The sequence below is a fragment of the Candoia aspera genome, chromosome 7 (genome assembly GCF_035149785.1).
Source record: "Candoia aspera isolate rCanAsp1 chromosome 7, rCanAsp1.hap2, whole genome shotgun sequence".
NCBI lineage: Eukaryota > Metazoa > Chordata > Lepidosauria > Squamata > Boidae > Candoia > Candoia aspera.
Window position 1 is genome coordinate 31,020,782 of NC_086159.1, and position 18,635 is coordinate 31,039,416.

The 18,635-nt window shown below is 39.8% G+C and overlaps 1 protein-coding gene across 4 annotated transcripts in view; it reads left to right on the forward strand.

The window, feature by feature from the left end:
- Positions 1–542: 542 nt before the first annotated feature.
- ZC3H7B (zinc finger CCCH-type containing 7B) overlaps positions 543–18,635 on the forward strand; it is a 59,703-nt gene continuing 41,610 nt past the window's right edge. Inside the window, exons 1-7 of one of the 4 annotated variants that reach the window (XM_063308302.1) lie at positions 543–616; positions 4,682–4,741; positions 5,501–5,534; positions 9,034–9,231; positions 11,668–11,826; positions 14,844–14,924; positions 15,217–15,276. In XM_063308302.1, coding sequence (XP_063164372.1) covers positions 612–616; positions 4,682–4,741; positions 5,501–5,534; positions 9,034–9,231; positions 11,668–11,826; positions 14,844–14,924; positions 15,217–15,276 — 597 coding nt within the window. In that variant the 5' untranslated portion in view covers positions 543–611. The other 3 variants (XM_063308303.1, XM_063308305.1, XM_063308304.1) reach the window with 3 other exon arrangements.

Here is an 18,635-nt window from a genome sequence, read left to right on the forward strand (position 1 = left end):
TTTAATGCAAAATGCAATTTACATGATAATATTATAAACTACAGTCAGCTTGGGAGGGTCTTGCCTTGAACGGTTGGGTCTGAAATAAACAAATCTCTTCTATGTATATTTATCTGAAAGTAAGTAGCATAGAATTGCAGACTGGTTTATTGAAAAATCTCACTGAATTAATTACAATTTATTTCGCTGATCGGTATATAAGGTTACAGTCCGGTTTTATTTACAAGTAAATACTACACAGGTAGAATCTGATATATTTCCTTCCTATGTTTTAAGTGTGATTATAGCAATACGAAAAAGTCTGGGCATGGTAATAACTTTGCTAATTGATGGCCATGTAATCACCTGGAGTCGAGCTCAGTTTGAAGGAGGTTTTACCATTTTTAAAAAACGTACCGTTCTACAACGCTCGTATGTCGTACTGGGTACCTGTGGTAGGAAACAGGTGGTCGTTAGGACCTGGAGGGATCCCAGGGAAGCATTTTTGCCTGGCTGGTAAGGCTGTGTTAGAGAGACCTGGAAATGAAAGTAAAAAAGACGAAGAGGCACATGGAGGGAACTGCAGGGGCAGCAGCAGAAGCTGCTCCAGGGTCAGAGTGCTGCCTTCTGCAATGAAGTAATAGTGACTAATTATTTATAATAATAATATTATCTCTAGTAATACCATACCATTGATCAAGGCGAAGTAACCATAGTGAAAATTCCAAGCAGAAGGGGTGAGTAGGTTAATTTTATTTTTGCCTGATAAGGAAGGAAAGGGAAAAAGAAGGTGGGAGAAAGATGTGAAAAATACCTCCCCCAGCGATATTACACAGATTCGCAGAATAGTGACGAAAATTGTAATTGCAGATGAGGCTTAATCCTTCCCAATCAGAAAGTCTCGGGCTTTCTTTAAAAATAACAGTTGGGAGCAAATTCGTAAAGACCATTTTTCCCGACCGAGATGGGCTGGCAGGAGTTTGGGAGTGAATGGCGCATCCAGTCCCCTTTTGGAACGATCGGGACTTCCCACTATTTCTCTCCGATGGGGCGGAGGGATTGTAAGCGTCTTGCCTTTTCTTATTAAATGCGTTCATTATATGCAATTTCAGTGAAAGCAAAATTGCGGACGCGTATGAGAGGGTCCTGCTTAAAGGTAGCTTTGGCTCTGCTTCATCTGGTATTTTGTAGCCTGACTTATCAAAGTTACCAGTTTAACAGCATGGAAATGGATTCCTATGTACTGTATAGATTTTTCTGTATATGTCACACACATCATTCTGCGCCGTGGGGCTATTTTAGCTTGAAAGTAGCCGTGACAGTTTATTGTGAGTTTGGGAGTGAGTGCATGTAATAATACTGTGGGTATTTTCCGTTTACTTCCGCCATAGATCTAATGCCGGTTAGCTTTGCTACGCGAGGCCGCGGCTTGGAGGCCTTGGATTAGTGGGGGTAGGACGGTTTTATTCCAGCGGAATTTCAACTAAAATCGGGTCTTTTAACGAGGGCAAAGTAAGGACAACGGTTCGAAGAAGCCAAGTAATATAAACAAGATGGAAGATAGTGTGCATAAACAGGCTATAACCTGAATACCAAAGGCTTCCTAATGTTTCTTAATATAACAGACTACCATCCGTGCATAAATGTCGGGTGCCTGTTGCGTTAATATGATAGGTGAAACAAGTTATATTAATAACATGGAGATTGCACAGTAGAATGGGAAATATGTTTAAACTGTTGCTGAGAAAGCAGTATTTTATCATGCATGATTAGGAGGAAACTAGAAGGTAAGTGCCAGGAACAAGTAAATTAGGGATTTTGACTTCCAGGCTGGTGGGATATACCGTAGTGTATGGATACCGTTTGTTTAAGCATTTGGGGTATCTCTACTTTATTCTGTTTTTAATCTGTCTTTTACTCATTTTCAGTATACTTTGCTTCAGTTGTGAAAGTTTGCCATCTTTTGTCAAAAATATTTGAATAAAAAAGTTATTACACTATACGCAACTTTTCAAAGCAGTATTAATCATCTGTATGATCTTTAATGTCATATTGAAGGGGTAGGTGATTTGTGACTTGCAGATCATATGTGCCTTAACACTGTGTTTGTTGTTAGGAATTTGGTAATCCCCAGGTATGCAAAATAAGCATCTAGTTTTCCTAATATGCAGTTAAAATACTTATTATAGAATGGCAAAATTGCTAAAGAATTGTTAATTAGGAGGCAAATAATAATCCACCCATACAGCTCTCAGGATTTCCAACCTGATCTTCCCCCATCTCTGCCGGTCTGTGGTGTGTGTGTGTGTGTGTGTAGAGGGAGGGAGGGAGAATATAAGTGTCACATGCAAAAATTGTAACTGCTAGATTAATGAAAATAGTATGCAAATTTGTAGTAAATAAATACATATATAGGTATATTATACTTAACCAGTGCTTATATTAAAACTGCAAACATGCTTTCAAGAAGGGTGGAAAAGCAGATGGGGTGGAATAAAGGCAATTTTTATAATTTGTATTTAAAACTCAAGCAGTTAATAACAGTTTCAAGCTGAAGACAAGTATGAGAACTATGGCAAAATTAGAAAACCTTACATAATAATGGCTAGAAAATACTAAGGTGAACAGGAAGGGATGGTACAAATGTGTGGATGGTTCTATGCTTTGAATTACCTGCTATATAAGGATCATAAAAGTTAGCTTCCTTGAAGTACTGTAAGGTTTAGAAATTTATTTGGAATGAATTCTGACAGCGTTCTATATATGCTGGCTAATACTCTATAAATACAGTGTTTATAAGCTAGCTTTGTGTGTCCTGTTGGCTGAGCAAACCCCAGACCTCTAGGTAATCTTTTGGCATCCTAGACAAGTTGATAAATTGGCAATAAATTATTACCAGGTTCACCCACAAAGTATTTTTTTTTGTTTACAAATATGCAGTCATATAAAACAGGCTATTGAAGCTTGTTCAGCAAACTATGGTTAAAATATAATGGTTTAAGGATATGTTGAATGCAGCTGTTTGTGTCAATGACATTAATCCATAGCTGTTCATATTGTATGTAATAGAATTTATGTTGAATTGCAGTAGTATTTTATTTTTTTATGTTAAAATTTTCTATTTGCAATTGCAGTGATTTTTTGGTTTTAGCAAATAAAGTCTTGACCTGGTTTTAAAATATCTTGTTTCTAGTGATTCGTGTTTGTAATACTGCTGTGCTTTCAATATCTTTTATGCTATATTTAAGACTAAGCAATTGAAACATTCTTTCAGTCTGCATAGTGCAACTAAGGTTAATTGAGAATCAATTTTCCTATTCTTTATTTGTAACTTGAAGTATCAGAACCTCCACTGGTTGTTTTGTACAGTATTCTGATTTTTCTTCTGAAGTGAGTTTAGTGTTCTGTTTTTTTCTCTCTGTGTCTTGTGGTGACAACATAGTTTACTTTTGTTTACCTTGCAAACATCTTACACATACAAAAATATTTTATTTGAAAGAACCTGTGTAGAAAGGTGCAGTTCTGAGCAAGACTTCAAATATTTTTTTTTAAGGATGTGACAATATTTTTCAAGTATATAGTTTTAATTCATCAGTGTATCCATAAAGGCCAGTTTGGGCACAGCAAAGATCTAGTGGCCTTTCTTGCTTTTTTAAATTTCAGCAATAGACTTTGAACTTATACAGTGCAGAATTGTGTTGGGTGCCATCAATGCTTTTTCTATTAGTGTTCTTTGGTACAGTCAAGGCTAGCAGTTATTGTTGATAAAGTTCTAAACTGCTGATATTTCAAGATTACACATTTGTTGTAGCTTATCCTTCAAATAGGTTTTGCCATATCTTATCTTAGAAGGTTTTTAGCAAATTCTTTTAATCCTGAGCTAGATTTTATTTTCATAAAATGTATAATACAGTATAGGATTATAGGTTGTGTATAAATAAGCTTCTTTAGTTCATTTTCTTGGAAGAAGATATTGGTCTGCTACTACTGTTTCATTGCCATGAAAACAAATGGGTTTATGTAGTCACCAGGAGTCAAACAAAACTTGAGAAAGACATTTGTTTGAGAAAATTGATTGTAAAATCTGTTAAGTTATTCAGTAAATTAATATCTTCACTGTTAATGAAGAACTGTTCTGGATCCTGTCAAAGACCTATTCAGTCCAGCATTGTGATTCCCATAGATACTGTTGTTCTATTCAGTCCAGCATTCTGATTTATGGCAGAGAAAATAGCCACTCTTACCAGTATTCTTAGTTCCTTAATCATCATTAGAGTTATTGATAGATTTATCCTACATGTATTTGTATAATTCTCCCCTAAAGTCATATGCAGTCTTCAGAATACTTCCAAGGAATTAAGGGGTGTTGAGAAAGGTTAGAAGTTCTTGAATTTTTCTCCTCCTATTCCTTTGCTCTCCTTAGAAAACTTGTATATACCTTGAGAAAAATAATGAAATAAACATAATGAAACAAGCTTTTGCTGTATTTTTAGGAGGGAAAGCTCTTGGAATCTATTTATTCCTATTTGCAAATAATGAATTGATAGTTTTACATTTTTTATTTATTTGAGGATGGGGAGAAGAGACAAAATATTGACATACTTTGGAAAGAAATGTAAAAGTAGCATGTCAGTGTTAAAATTTCAACTGAACAGATTTGTACAACTGTAAAAGTTTAAAATATTATTTTTTACTATTGCAGTGATGCAATGGAAAGACAAAAAAGAAAAGAAGAGATAGAGAAAGGTCTTCAGTTCATTCAGTAAGTAACCATATTTGGAAATGGTAATGTTTCTGTTTTCATTTATTTTTAATATAAAATTCCCTTTTACTGTATATATTACCAAATTTATAGTTCTTTCTTTCCAAACACTGCCCAAAGTTGTTGAAATGTACTTTTCATTAAAAGTTATTTAAATGAGTACCATGAAAATGTCATATAAAATCAGAGATCTATAACACAGATGAAACATCCAAACAAGGATCAAATCACAATTCCATTATTGTTGCATTAGTGTGAAAATATGGCATTGCCCAAGAAGGTACTTATTAAAACTGTGTGACCTAATTTAAACATATTGCCTTAATGTGGAGTTTGGAATCTTGAAATATTAGACCTCCATCAATGTATTTTAATTCACGTACTTGTAAAGGAGAACTTCTGAGACCCAGGAGGAATATACAGGTAGTCTTCACTTACTGATCAGCTGCTTAAAGGCCGTTCGAAGTTACGACGGTGCTCCAAAAGTAGATTTCTGACTGGGACCTGAAATTACGACCCTCATAAGGCCTCTGCAATCACATGACAATTCGGCCATCCCGGAAGAGGTGGCCATTTTGGGTCACGCGTCTGCCCTTTGGAACCAGGAAGTCCTCCAGGCTTACGATGCTGGATATCTGAGGCAGCATGTTTTATGGAAATTTCCTATCTCTGATTAAATTATGCATGTAATATATATGCATATCTTTATGCATGTTAGATCGATGCACACATTTCATAACCATTACATTCTTTATCTAGGTCTACGTTACCCTTAAGCCAAGAAGATTATGAGGTAATTTAAGATTTTACATTTTTATTTGAAAGTATCTAATGGTATTATGTTAATACAGCTTGTCCTGTTGTTAAAAGTAGTGCTCAGGAATGGAAGACCAGTATTAGTAGTTTTGTAAAGTTATGTGGAAAAATCAGCAATCATTCTCAGCTCTATCTTTAGCTAAAGTAGAGTTTCACTAAGGAAGGTTGTATTTATTTATAACATTTTTACCTGCTTTTCATTATCATAATTATCCCCAAACAGGCCTTGTACATCATTCTTACAGGGAAAGCATAGTTGTATATTTTTATTTATTACAAATAAATTACTCAGGTTTACTCATCATTACAACATCTACAAAACTGACAATGAACTAAATTTATTTATTTATTTATTTTTCAAATTTCTATTACTGCCCATCTCTCCCAAAAGGGGGACTCTGGGTGGTTTACAATAAAATAAAAAATTAAAAGCATATAAATTACAATATAACCAATAAATAGATATAAAATAGATATAAAATCCAAGAGGTGGAGATCTTATTCATTGGGGAGAGATCTATGGTACTAGCCACCCCCAAGAAAAACTGGTGCCCCTCCCCTTCCAGGCAAGGCGGCAGAACCAGGTTTTCAAGTTCTTCTGGATGGCCGGGAGCGAAGGGGGCTGCCTCACCTCTGGGGGCAGAATGTTCCAGAGGGTGGGTGCCACTGCAGAGAAGGCCCGCCTCCTGGACCTGCCAGGTGGAATTCCCTTACCGGCGGGCTTCGCAGCATGCCCTCTCTGCATGACCGGGTGGGACGGGTTGATGTTAAGGGGATGAGATGGTCCCTCGGGTAACCTGGTCCCATGCCAAGTAGGGCTTTAAAGGTCATAACCAACACCTTGAATTGGACCCAGAAGCAAACTGGCACCTAGTGCAGCTCGCGCAGCAGTGGTGTCACGTGCCGATCTTGGGGCACCAATAACTTCTCGCGCGGCTACATTCTGGACCAGTTCAAGCTTCTGGATACTCTTCAAGGGTAGCCCCATGTAGAGTGCATTGCAATAGTCTATGTTGGAGATGACCAGGGCATGAGTGACTGTTCGGAGGGCCTCTCGATCCAGGAAAGGGCGTAACTGGCTCATTACACGGAGTTGCGCAAAGGCCCTTCTGGCCACGACTGCCATCTGCTCTTCGAGCAGGAGTCGTGAGTCCAGAAGGTCCCCCAAGTTACGCACCGGGTCCAAATGGGGCAATGCAACCCCATCCAGAACTAAAGATGGTAGTTTCCCAGATACAGAGGAGCCATCAACCCACGGCAACTCCATCTTACCAGGGTGCAGCTGAAGCCTGTTGTTCCCCATCCAGACCCCCACAGCCCCCAGGCACAGAGAAAGGGCACCTACCGCATCACTTACCTCACCCAGATGGAGATATATAACTGAGTATCATCAGCATATTGATGATACCTCATCCTGTGGTGACGGATGATCTCACGGTTTCATGTAGATGTTAAATAGGAGAGGGGAGAGAACCAAACCCTGCAGGACCCCGCACAAGGGGGTCAAGGGTCGGATCTCTCATCTCCTATCACCACCAATTGGGACCGGCCATGGAGGAAGGTGAACCAGCGTAAGACTATGCCACCCACCCCCAATTCCCTGAGCCACCCCAAAAGGATACCATGGTCGATGGTATCAAAAGCCGCTGAGAGGTCAAGAAGAGCCAGGATGGATGCACTCCCTCCATCCCACTCCCGCTAGAGGTTATTCATAAGTGCGACCAATGCAGTCTCTGTCCCATATCCTGGCCTGAAACCTGACTGGAAGGGGTCTAGATAATCCATTTCATCCAGAATTCTCTGGAGTTGCAACGCCACCACTTTCTCAACCACCTTCCCTGGAAAGGAGAGGTGGGAGATGGGATGGAAGTTATTCAACATAGTAGGGTCCAGTGATGGTTTCTTGAGGATGGGGTGTACCAGCGCCTCCTTGAAGGCAGCTGGAAACACCCCCTCTCTCAAGGATGCATTAGCCATCTCCTGGACCCAACCACATGTCACCTCCTGGGCTGCCTTCACCTGCCAGGAAGGTCATGGGTCTAGATAATGTGGCATTTACATTCTGGAGGATCCTGTCCACTTCCTTAGGTCCAACAGGATCAAACAGTTCCCAGATAACATTAAGTACGTTCCCTCGGCATCTCCCCAGACTGTGCCTCACGCTTAGAGTCCAACTTAGAATGGATCTAAGCGATTTTATCCTGCAGATGCTCAGAAAACTCCACACGGCCCTGTAGGTGGGTCACCAAATCCCCCCCCAAGAGGGATCGGGTAATCTTAAACAGGGCCATCAGGTGGCCTTCTGTGGATGCAATAAGAGCGGAGACATATTGACATTTCGCCGCTCTTACTGCCACAAGGTAGGCCTTAATAGCGGCTCTAGCTTGTGTTCGGTCAGATTCAGTCCTTGTGTTCCTAGATGTCTCTTGATCCTCTTCAGAACCCGCAACTCCGTAAACCACGGGGAGTGCCGGGCCGGATGGGGCAAGAGAGGTCGCACAGGCACGATCCTGTCCAAGGCCCCAGCCGCCTCCTTATTCCAGGCTGCGGCTAGGACCTCTGCTGGACTGTGCAGTAGATCCTCAGGCATAACCCCCAGCTCATTCTGAAACCCCACAGGGTCCATCAGTTGCTGGGGGCAGACCAGTCGAATGAGTCCTGCCTCCCTGCAGAGGGGGGCAGCACCAGAGAATCTCAAGGCCACCAGGGCGTGATCTGACCAGGACAATGGTGACAGTTCTAACTCTCTCCTCAGTTCACATTGCCACTGCTCTGACAAGAAAACCAAGTCCAGAGTGAGGTCACTGTCTCGAGTCAGGTCCCGTATAATTTATTATTATTAAATAATATATTTAATAATAATAAATTATACCATTAAAAACATGACAATCCAGCAGCAGATCAAAAGAATTCTTGTGCCCATCCTGAAACAAAAAAGATAGGAAATAAGATGATTTTAATGAGAAATTCAATTTTAAAACCAGTGATGCCACTGCAAATATGGGTAGTCCTTGACTTACAACAGCAGTTGAGACCAGAATTTCTGTAGCTAAACGATGTTGTAAACCGTGGCCACATCACTTAGCCGTGGCAATCCCTGCAGTCCTGGTTGCCATCGTTAACCAAATCCCACAGTTGTTAGGCGAGGCAACTTCCTGCCCACTTCCCACAACCAAGTTAGTGGGGAAGGTGGCAGGAAGTTGCAAGTTCCAGGTGGCTTGCAAGTAGGCTGGCAGGCAGGCTTAGAGTACCAAAAACTAGGGATTTGTTACATCTGGTCTCTGTTGTGTAATAAAAGCAGCATGCTGCAAAGAATAGGTAGGTATGAGATAGACTATAGTAGTACAATTGATTATTTAGATGCTATTGAGCCATTACTGCAAAAAATAATGCGTTAAAATGTTGTGAACTGTAAGTAAAAGGCCTGAAAGTATTCATTAAGTTTTGAATTCCACCCTGTACGTTCTTCCCTATAGGCCTTTTTACAAAAATTGGTGCGAAACTTACTTGCAGAGGGCAATGATTTGTTCAGAGAGAAGGATTATAAACTGGCACTGGTACAGTATGTAGAAGGATTGAATGTGTCTGAATATGCAGCTTCGGATGAAGTGAACATTCCTGTGGATCTTTTATGTAAGCTACATGTCAATCGAGCTGCCTGCTACTTCGCTATGGTGAGTACCCTTTGGACTACTTCATGTATCTGTGTACAGGTAGTCCTCACTTACTGACTGCAATTGGGACCAACAACTCTGTTGCTAAGCGATGCAGTTGTAAAGTGAAATGTCACGTGACCACACTCAATTTATGTCAGTTCCAGCTGTGGTCATTAAGCAAATCACTGATGTCATATGACTGCGATTTGTGACTTCCTGCTAGCTTCCCCATTGACTTCGCTTGTTGGAAACTTGCTGTGAAGGTCGCAAATGGCGATCACTTGACCCCAGGACTCTGTGACCATCGTAAATGTGTGCTAATTACCTAGCGCCCAAATCATGATCATGTGAGCATGGGGCCACTGCAACAGCCATAACTTTGAGGTCCAATCGTAAGTCTCCCTTTTCAGCACCATTGTAACTTCAAATGGTCACTGAATAAGTGGTCGGAAAGCAAGGACTACCTGTGCTTGATAACTTCACCCATTGAAAAATACCACACTGAAATGGTTTTGAAGAAAAGCAATGTTTTTAGACCTGTTATCTCTCTTATATAAGTGGAAGTCATTAGTTAATGTTGTATTTGTCAGGTGATGGCCATACATGTGTGATTCATCCCTCTTTGGCTGATACTTGCTTAGAGCAGATTGAAAGTATGTGTGTGTGTATATATATATAAAACAAGGGAGTACAATAGGAAAAGTGACTCGTTTTAAATGTGTGTGTGTTACAAAGGTAGGTACAATACCCAATAGTGCAGAATTTGCATAGGCCTGCTGTGCTGAGAGTTGAGGTTCTCAAAACACAAGCAGAGCTTCCCCACAAAGTGTCAAATTCTAGAGAAGTAGCAAAAATAATTGGAAATTATGACAAAATAAAGACATGGTGCTTATGGTTGTGTATGTATATGTGGGAGAAGCTTGTATATATAAATTTGTGGAGTCCTTGGTGCTCTCTGAGTTTAGTTTTTTGCAGATGTTTCATTACCTGACTAGGTAATGTCATCAGTTTGCATCCCTTGGGAGCAAATCCCACACTCGCTGGCACTTATGTTGTTACCTAGTTGGGTAATGAAACATCAGCAAGCAGACAACCAAGCTTAGAGAGCACCAAGAACTCCACAGTTCAGTCCTGAGCTACATATATTTTCTTCTATTGGAATATATACATTTTCATATATAATTAACATAGGCTCATTTTAAATGTACAAAAACCTGAGGCTCATGCACTCCATCCTTTGCATGTGAACAAAAATCTTCTGTTTCTAACTTGCCTTATACGCAAAGGATGAAGGCAGGTTAGAAACAAGGTTTTTCTTTTTCCAGAAAAGAAAAGGGAGAAGGGAGTTGAAGGGTTAGAGTTTGCTCAGATTTCCTCTTGCAGTGACAAAGCAGAATTTGTCATGTTGCCAATGTTGAGATGCACGTCTCTCTGTGTGTTTGTATTTATGTGTGTGTGTGTGTGTGTGTTGTTTTAACTTTCTATGATACCTAGAGTCACCACTGTGAGATGGGTGACCATATAAATCATTCAAATAAACACATATTTTTTCTGTATATTTTCATACACATTCACATGAAAAGAAGATAGAGATTGACTGATAGAGATTATGTGCCATCAAGTTGGTGTCAATTCTTAGTGACCGCATAGACAGATTTTCTCCAGGAGGATCTGTCCCCAAGCTGATCCTTCAGATCTTTCAACAGTGCACCTTCTGATGGCTGTAATTGAGCCATCCACCTTGCTGTTGGTTGTCCTCTTCTTTTGTTTCTTCCACCCTTCTCAGCATTATAGCCTTCTCCAGAGAGCTAGGTTTTTGTATAATGTATCCAAAGTATGATAATTTGAGCCTGGTCATTGGTGCCTCAGGTGAGAACTCTGGGTTGATTTGTTTGATGATCCATTTTTTTTTTTTTTTCTTGGCTCTCCAAGGTGTTCTCAGGAGTTTTCTCCAATACCAAAGTTCAAAAGCATCAATACTCTTTCTTTCTTGCATCTTCAAAGTCCGATTTTTACTTCCATAGAATGTCACAGAGAAAATCATTGCCTGCATGATTCTAACTTTTAGAAGGTAGAAGTGGGGGCTATTTTGTACATTCATATTCAGAGCCCCAAAACCTGAAAGCAAAGAGGAAGAAAATTTGATCAAAGCAAATGGCAAGGTGGCATAGTTAATTTTTCTCAGGTCTTTGTCAAGTGGAAGGTGTATATTGTAAACTCTGTGTTTGTAAAGGAAATATACAGCTACTGCTTATTGTCTGAAAGGCCATATTGTTTGTTAGGTGCTTATGGTATAACCCACATCTGTTTAGACTTTTTTTTGCTCCTTTTTTCCCCTTACCAAGAGTGCATAACAACAATGAATTAATTAGGACTGCCTTTTTTGGGTAGGATATGTTAGAGTTCTGTTTGTGTTAAAAGTTCTCATGATTACATTGATTGATTTTCTAAAAGGGCCTACATGAAAAAGCTTTAGAAGATAGTGAGAAGGCTCTGGGATTCAACAAGGAGAACATCCGTGCTCTATTTCGGAAGGCCCGCTGCTTGAGTGAGCTAGGAAGGCACAAGGAAGCTTATGAATGTAATAGTCGCTGTTTGTTCTCCCTCCCACATGTAAGTAGTAGTTTCCTCCTTTCCAAATATTCTGTATTATTAATAGAAAAACAGGTAAATGTTTGAAATGGATAAAATGATATCAGAGTTGTAGCATCTTTTTACTGCACTTTAAATAAAAAAATTATTTTCACAGATTCTGTGAAGCTTCCAGACCATAATCAAACCAATAAATGGAATGATTCCACATGAAGCACAAACGTGACAGCATTTATAGATTTTAATGATGATGATGATAAATTAAATGTGTATGCCGCCTGACTCTCAACAACTCTTGGTGGCTCACAAAATCAAACAAAGAAATTACAATAAAATCAATAGAAAATAAAGATAAAAGATGGCAAACATGACAGACCAGATGGAAGGAAGCAAGGGGTCTCACTGTCCCTCGCCAAAGGCCTGGGTGAAGAGCCAGATCTTCACGGCCCTTCTAAACCACAGCAGAGTGGGGGCCATCCAGATCTTGGGGGGAACCTTGTTCCAGAGGGCAGATGCTGCTACAGAGAAGGGGTGATTCTGGGGTCCTGAGAAATGACATTGGTTAATTGAAGGAACCCAGTGTGCGCCAACCCTGCAGGATTGAACTGGCCAGGCAGATGTTATGGGAGACAGGCAGTCCCTAAAATTATTAGGCCCTATATGCAATGTAGGGCTTTATAGGTAACAATCAGCACCTCCAGTCAAAACATAAGCTTCTGTGTCAGTTCTGAAAAAGGGTCCCTGTCCATCCTCTGACAACTGCTGCTTGCTTTTCCCCATCTCCCTGGCTTTTTGTCTCCTCCTCCTGCATTGTTCATCCCTCACTTAATGTCACGTGGGGACAGGTATAAAAAGCACTGGAAGTGGAATAAATAATGCAAACTAAATGAACTCAAACTTCTTATGGAATCAGAATATTTTGATAACAAAAGTGGATACACTTTAGTGCCATGCAAACAGCATAGACTCAATCTTGGCATCTTTAAGATATGTGGACTTCAACTCCCATAATTCCCTAGCCAGCATATCTTAAAGTTGCCAAGGTTGAGAAACACTGGTATAGACCCTGAAATGTTTCCTTGCATAGGTTTGTGCATATAGACATACATAGCTATCTTGTTTTCCTTTTAAGATAAGCAGTATTATACAGAGTAGAAAAGAAATAAGAAATAGCCAATCAAAGAAATTAAAGACATAAAAAGGTAAAATTAGTTTACATTAACATCTTTCACCTTTCCATAACTTGCTATTTTTGCAGACCATTCTTATTCCCATCAGTCAGTAACCACTCCTACATTGCCTTTTGTTCTTTAAACATTTCACCTCTTTTTTTCTTGAGAATCTTGCCAGCTCCATCTAACCATGACTTTCTCTTCTCCATTTTCTCACCCCATTATTTGGAAACTTGAATTAACTCTATATGCTTCTGTGTCACTTTGTTACACAATTGTCTTCATTCTCTTTCAGGCAGTTTCCACATCTTCTTTCCTTATATTGACTTTCCATTCATTTTCCTAGGAGCTAAATTTATTTTTTTAATATCTTTTTGTACCAACTCACACTTTCTGTGCATGCAGTTATTTTACTTTCCCTCTAGTTTCTTTTACTTCTTTCTTTTTCTTCCATGTTTGCTTTTTCCCCAAGATCCATTCTTGATATTGCGATTTAAAGCTCAATCTCATAGCCAGAATCTTCCATTACCCTTCTATTCTTCACTAATACTTTAAATCTTTCTTCTTCCTAAATAGTCAAGTCAGTCATGCTTCTATATATTCATTCTTTTACCATTTGTACATATGAATAGATTTATCCTTAAACTGTTTATTTAAAACATATCCTTTTCTAAGCAGTTACTCGCCAGTCATGATTCTTATTTGTAATTGGGTCTCTGAGTAGTCCAGTCACCTTTTCTGTTTCCCATTGTCTTCTTTCCATCTGTCCATTCAGGCAGTAGAATAATTTTTTTTTCTGAATCACATTCATTCACACTGTTGCAGTTTCCCCCTTCAAACTCATCCCTGATTCTTCAATTATGATTATTTAGCATAATGTAAAACTATCACCAATCTTTGGATTCTTACTTTCATATGTACCTGCAACTTTGTAGTTGCAGCCATTGCAGCATCCCCTCAGTCACATGATTGCAATTCGGGTGCTTGGCATTCAGCCCGCAGTTATGATGTAGCAGCATCCCGCAGTCATGTGATCACCATTTTCAGCCTTCATTACCAGCTTCTGACAAGCAGTGTCAATGGGGAAGCTGGCAGGAGGTTACAAATGGCAATCTCATGACCCCAGGACGCTGTGACCCCACAGGATTTGCCCGATGACAGCAACTGGGGCTGCTGGATCTGTCGTCATAAGTTGGTGCAGTCATGTGACATCATGCCTTACCATTACAGCGCTTAGCAACGGAGTTCCCAGTCCCATTTATCATTGTTAAGCGAGCACTATCTGTATTAATATATGTACTGGAGATGTTTGTAACAATGTTACATCCCTTATCCCTGCACTAAGTTACAAAAGTTTGAGATCTGGTTCTAATGAATAATCTCTGTATGATCACCATCACACTCCATAATGATATATAATATATAATGGAATACTTGGAGTAAAAATCTGTTGATGACATACCGTTGTAACTTTTAAGGATCTTGTACCTTTTATAATTCCTAATTAATTTCACAGTGTGGCAGAGATTTGTTTCATAGGAATGCCAAGAAGATTGATTCAGATAATTTTTTTTCCTTTATGGTGATAAAAAATGTTAATTGGAGTTACCTAAAGGAATTCAGTTGAATTGAAGGAGCAAAGGATAAAACAATCCAAAATTAGATAATAAATTAGTAAAACACATTTTACTGTGTATGAAGTTGCTATAGGCTTTCTAAAAAACCAATAATTATTGCAAATAATACAAGATTAAAGCATTTACTTTTTGTACTTTTCACTGCCAACAAAATAGATAAAACATCAGTTTTGTATTATTTGTGACCACCATAGGTGGAAATAATCCTTAATTATTTTCTTTGCTGAAGGATGAAAGTGTGGCCCAGTTGGGCCAGGAACTTGCACAGAAGCTGGGATTAAGGATCCGGAAAGCATATAAGAGGCCTCAGGTATGATATTTGCATCCAACTCTACTTCCTGTGATGGTACACACACTTACTTCGTTTTTATCTTTCCCAAAATCCTTAAGCTTGACTCTTCTACACTTACAGGAGCCCAGGATTAGCTGAAAGGCTCCAGTCTCTATTGAGTGCTCATGCATAGGCAATACATATGAGTACAGCCAAACTAGGCTATCCTGTATATCTGGTAGCTTTTCCTTATTAAAGCAGACATTTCATTGAAAATGTGTCACTTATTCTTTGTTAAGTGTCTGCTACTTCCTTTCTCTCTTCCTTGCAGCAGGAATTGGAAACATTTTCCCTACTAAGTAATGGCCTGACATCTGCCTTACCAAATCAGGTATATCTTTATTGTTTAAACAGTTTCAGTGGAATTGATATAATAGATAACATGTTTTCCTGCTTGTATGGAGATAATTTGTAATGTAAAGTTCTTAATTTAAAAACATGGATAAAAAAAGGTAAGAGGTGGTTACAACAAAATGTTGTGTTGGTGGAGTGCTGCATCACTCATCTGAAGGGCATCTTAACATTCCCCAGTTAGAGGTATGCAGCCAGCCAAAGTTTCCAGACATCCTTGTGGACAAGGGATTTGAATCTCACAGAGTGAGCTATGTTTATTTTTATTTATTTAAAACAATTATATAGCCACTCATCTTAAAACCAAACTCTGGGTGGCTCACAACCAAATATACATAACTCTGTGTATCTGTATTTTAATTTTCTGAATAATTTTTGAATATTTTAAAATTTTTAAAAATGTTTTAAACTAAGTGGAGGTATTTATGATATGGATAACAATGTCTCAGTCTTTATAAGATTAACTCTGGCTGAATGATTTGAACAACAACAAAAATTCTTCTAAGAGCTGGCCTTTTGCTTTTCACTTATCTGAAAAACAACAGTCTTCAAAGTGTAAAGCTTCAGGCACGGATACAGTTCTTAATGACTACATCTTACAGCAATAGAGTAAGTTGGGAAGAATTAATTTCTTCTGATGTTTTCGATAGGAATTAGTTATGATTACTTAAGGCACAGTCTGAAAGTATATGATGAGCAATTAAACAGATTTGAGTTTAATTGAAATGCAAATGGGAAACGTTTGAGAACTCTGTATCTGCCACCTTGAATAAAAGATGGGTAAAATGCAGTAATAAAATAGATTTAAACTTGTAGCAGTACAGCTGTCCTTGAAGGGCAGGATGTTTCAAATCTGATCAAATTTATATGGCCTCCCATCTCACTGAACATGACTCTTGGTGGCATACAACCAATAATTAAAACAATGTCACAAATGTTAAAACACTTAAAAAGTAAATAAAAGCAAGATTGCAGAGAAGAACATCTATCTAACCACAGTACAACCGTTGCATATGGGATCCCCAAGGTTGCTGGAAGAATCATGTTTTCAGGCCTTCTGAAAGGCTAATAGGGATGGGGCTAACCTCACCTGGGGGGAATGATGTTCCACACGGCAGGAGCCACAGCAAAAAAGGCACGCTGTTTGGGTCCAGGCATGCCAGATGGAGCTCCTTTGGAGACGGGACCCACAGCATACCCCTCCTGCCTGACCTGGTGGGATGGGTAGATGTAATAGGGAGGAGGCAGTCCCTCAAATAACCTGGTCCCATGCCATGAAGGGCTTTAAAGATCAAAATCAGCACCTTGAATTGCACCTGGAAGCAGACTGGCAACAAGTGCAGCTCATGGAACCCAGATGTAACATGTGCTCTCCTAGGGGCACACGCAGCTGTCCATGCACCCATATTTTGCATCATCTGAAGCTTTCAGATGCTCTTCAAGGACAGCCCCATGTAGAGCGTGTTACAATAATCCATCCTGGGGGTAACCAGACCGTGAGTAACTGAGTAGAGTCTCATGGTCTAGGAAGGGGTGCAACTGGCGTGCAACACAAAGCTGTGCAAAGGCCCTCCTGCAGTGCTCTTGACAGAATGGAGCCAGTCCTCTATAATTAGTAATTTTGGGAGAGAAATTTTTAAGTTATATTGTATATCAGTTTCCAAGAAATTAATAATGATCAAAGTAAATAATTGAATTTAGCCTGAAATTATACAAAATGCCTTACTTATGCAGAGATAAGAGTGAGAAAGAATATGGTTTCTAACACACACACTCAAAAGAAATTAAAATGGATTGCAGTGTTTAACTAGAGTAGCTACCTAATCCTGATGTAAAGTCCTCTGCTTCTTTCTCTCTGGACCTCCCTCAGCTTCTTAAGGTAGGTCCAGCCATTCATCAGCACTGTTGGGGTGATGGTTTATTCCAGTTGTTTTCCCAGCTCAAACACTGGGAAGCTTCTTGCTCTGTGTCTCCAGAGTTCTGCCTTAGATTTTAAAAGAACAAAGGTTTTTCTCTATCTAGGAGGGGAGGAATAGAGGGAACAGTTGCATAGGTAGTCCTTACTTAATGTCCATTCATTCAATGACCGTTCAGAGTTAAAATGGTGCTGAACCAAGGGACTTACAACTGGTCCTCGAAGTTCCAGCCATCACAGCACCCCACGGTCATGTGAAAAAAAATTGGGTCCACTTGCATTTACAACCCCCCCCCCCCCACACACACACACACAGCTGACCTCTGTTGTCTTTGCTCACCTCCCCTCTGCTGGGCTCACCATTCTGGCCATGCGCAAAGGAGGTTCCATGGAAATGTCCCTCAGGCCGGCAGCCTATGGGTGGGTGGGTGTGTGCCGTGCCATGCGCCACGCCATGCGCCGCTACTGGCTGGATCCTTCTTTCTCGCACTGGCCAGGACCACCTTTCATGAAAGGAAGACTTGGCTGGCACACAAAAGGAGGCCCCAGGTGGCATGTGAAAGAAGGACCTGGCTGGTAGTGGTATGTGATGCAGTGGGCACGGCAGCAGGCAGGGTCGGGTGGTGGGGGTAGCTGGTGGTGAGTAGGTGGGTGTCCAAAAGGGCATAGATGGGGGAGAGATAGGTGGATGGGGGAGTTGAAGTTGAGACAGTCCCTTACCATCTTCCAAGAATGGCTTGGATCTGGGTGGGTCCTCACCTAACAACCAAGTGGGATTCACTCAATGACAGCAACAGGAATTGCTGGAACTGCTGTCGCTAAGTGGAGTGGTCACATGACGTTTCACTTAACAGCAACATCACTTAGTGATGGAGTTGCTGGTTGCAATTAGGGTCATTAAGTGAGGACTACCAGTATTGAAACATAGATGCTGTCTGGCATTTAAACTCTTAGGGAGGCTGCAGTGTTGTGAATGCAGGCTGGCTATTTATAACAGAAGTCACTTTTGTCTTATATTTGATACATTAATGGCTTTTCATGTTTTGTTTCTTGTACTGAGAAAATTGGAAATTCATTGCTGAATTAATGCATTGAGCTAAACCATAATATGCATTAGTTGGTTGTTTTTGGTAATTCGATTAATTCAGTTAATCAGGGTTAAAGTGTTGAGTAAACAGAACTACTAAGCCATATTGTGGTTTGCTGTTTGCAAACCAATGGTTTATGACATTGTGTTATTGTGAATCTCTGGCTTATTCAACAAACCATGATTAAGATAATCTCTGTTTTAGTGCAGTATGTTACATAGGATCATAGTACATTTTTCCTCTGAAATGTTTATGCTTTTCAAAGTATCTCTTTTTTGTAAAATCTGGATAAGAAAGGCAGATTTCTAGTGACAGTGAAGCCTTTAAAACTTTCTT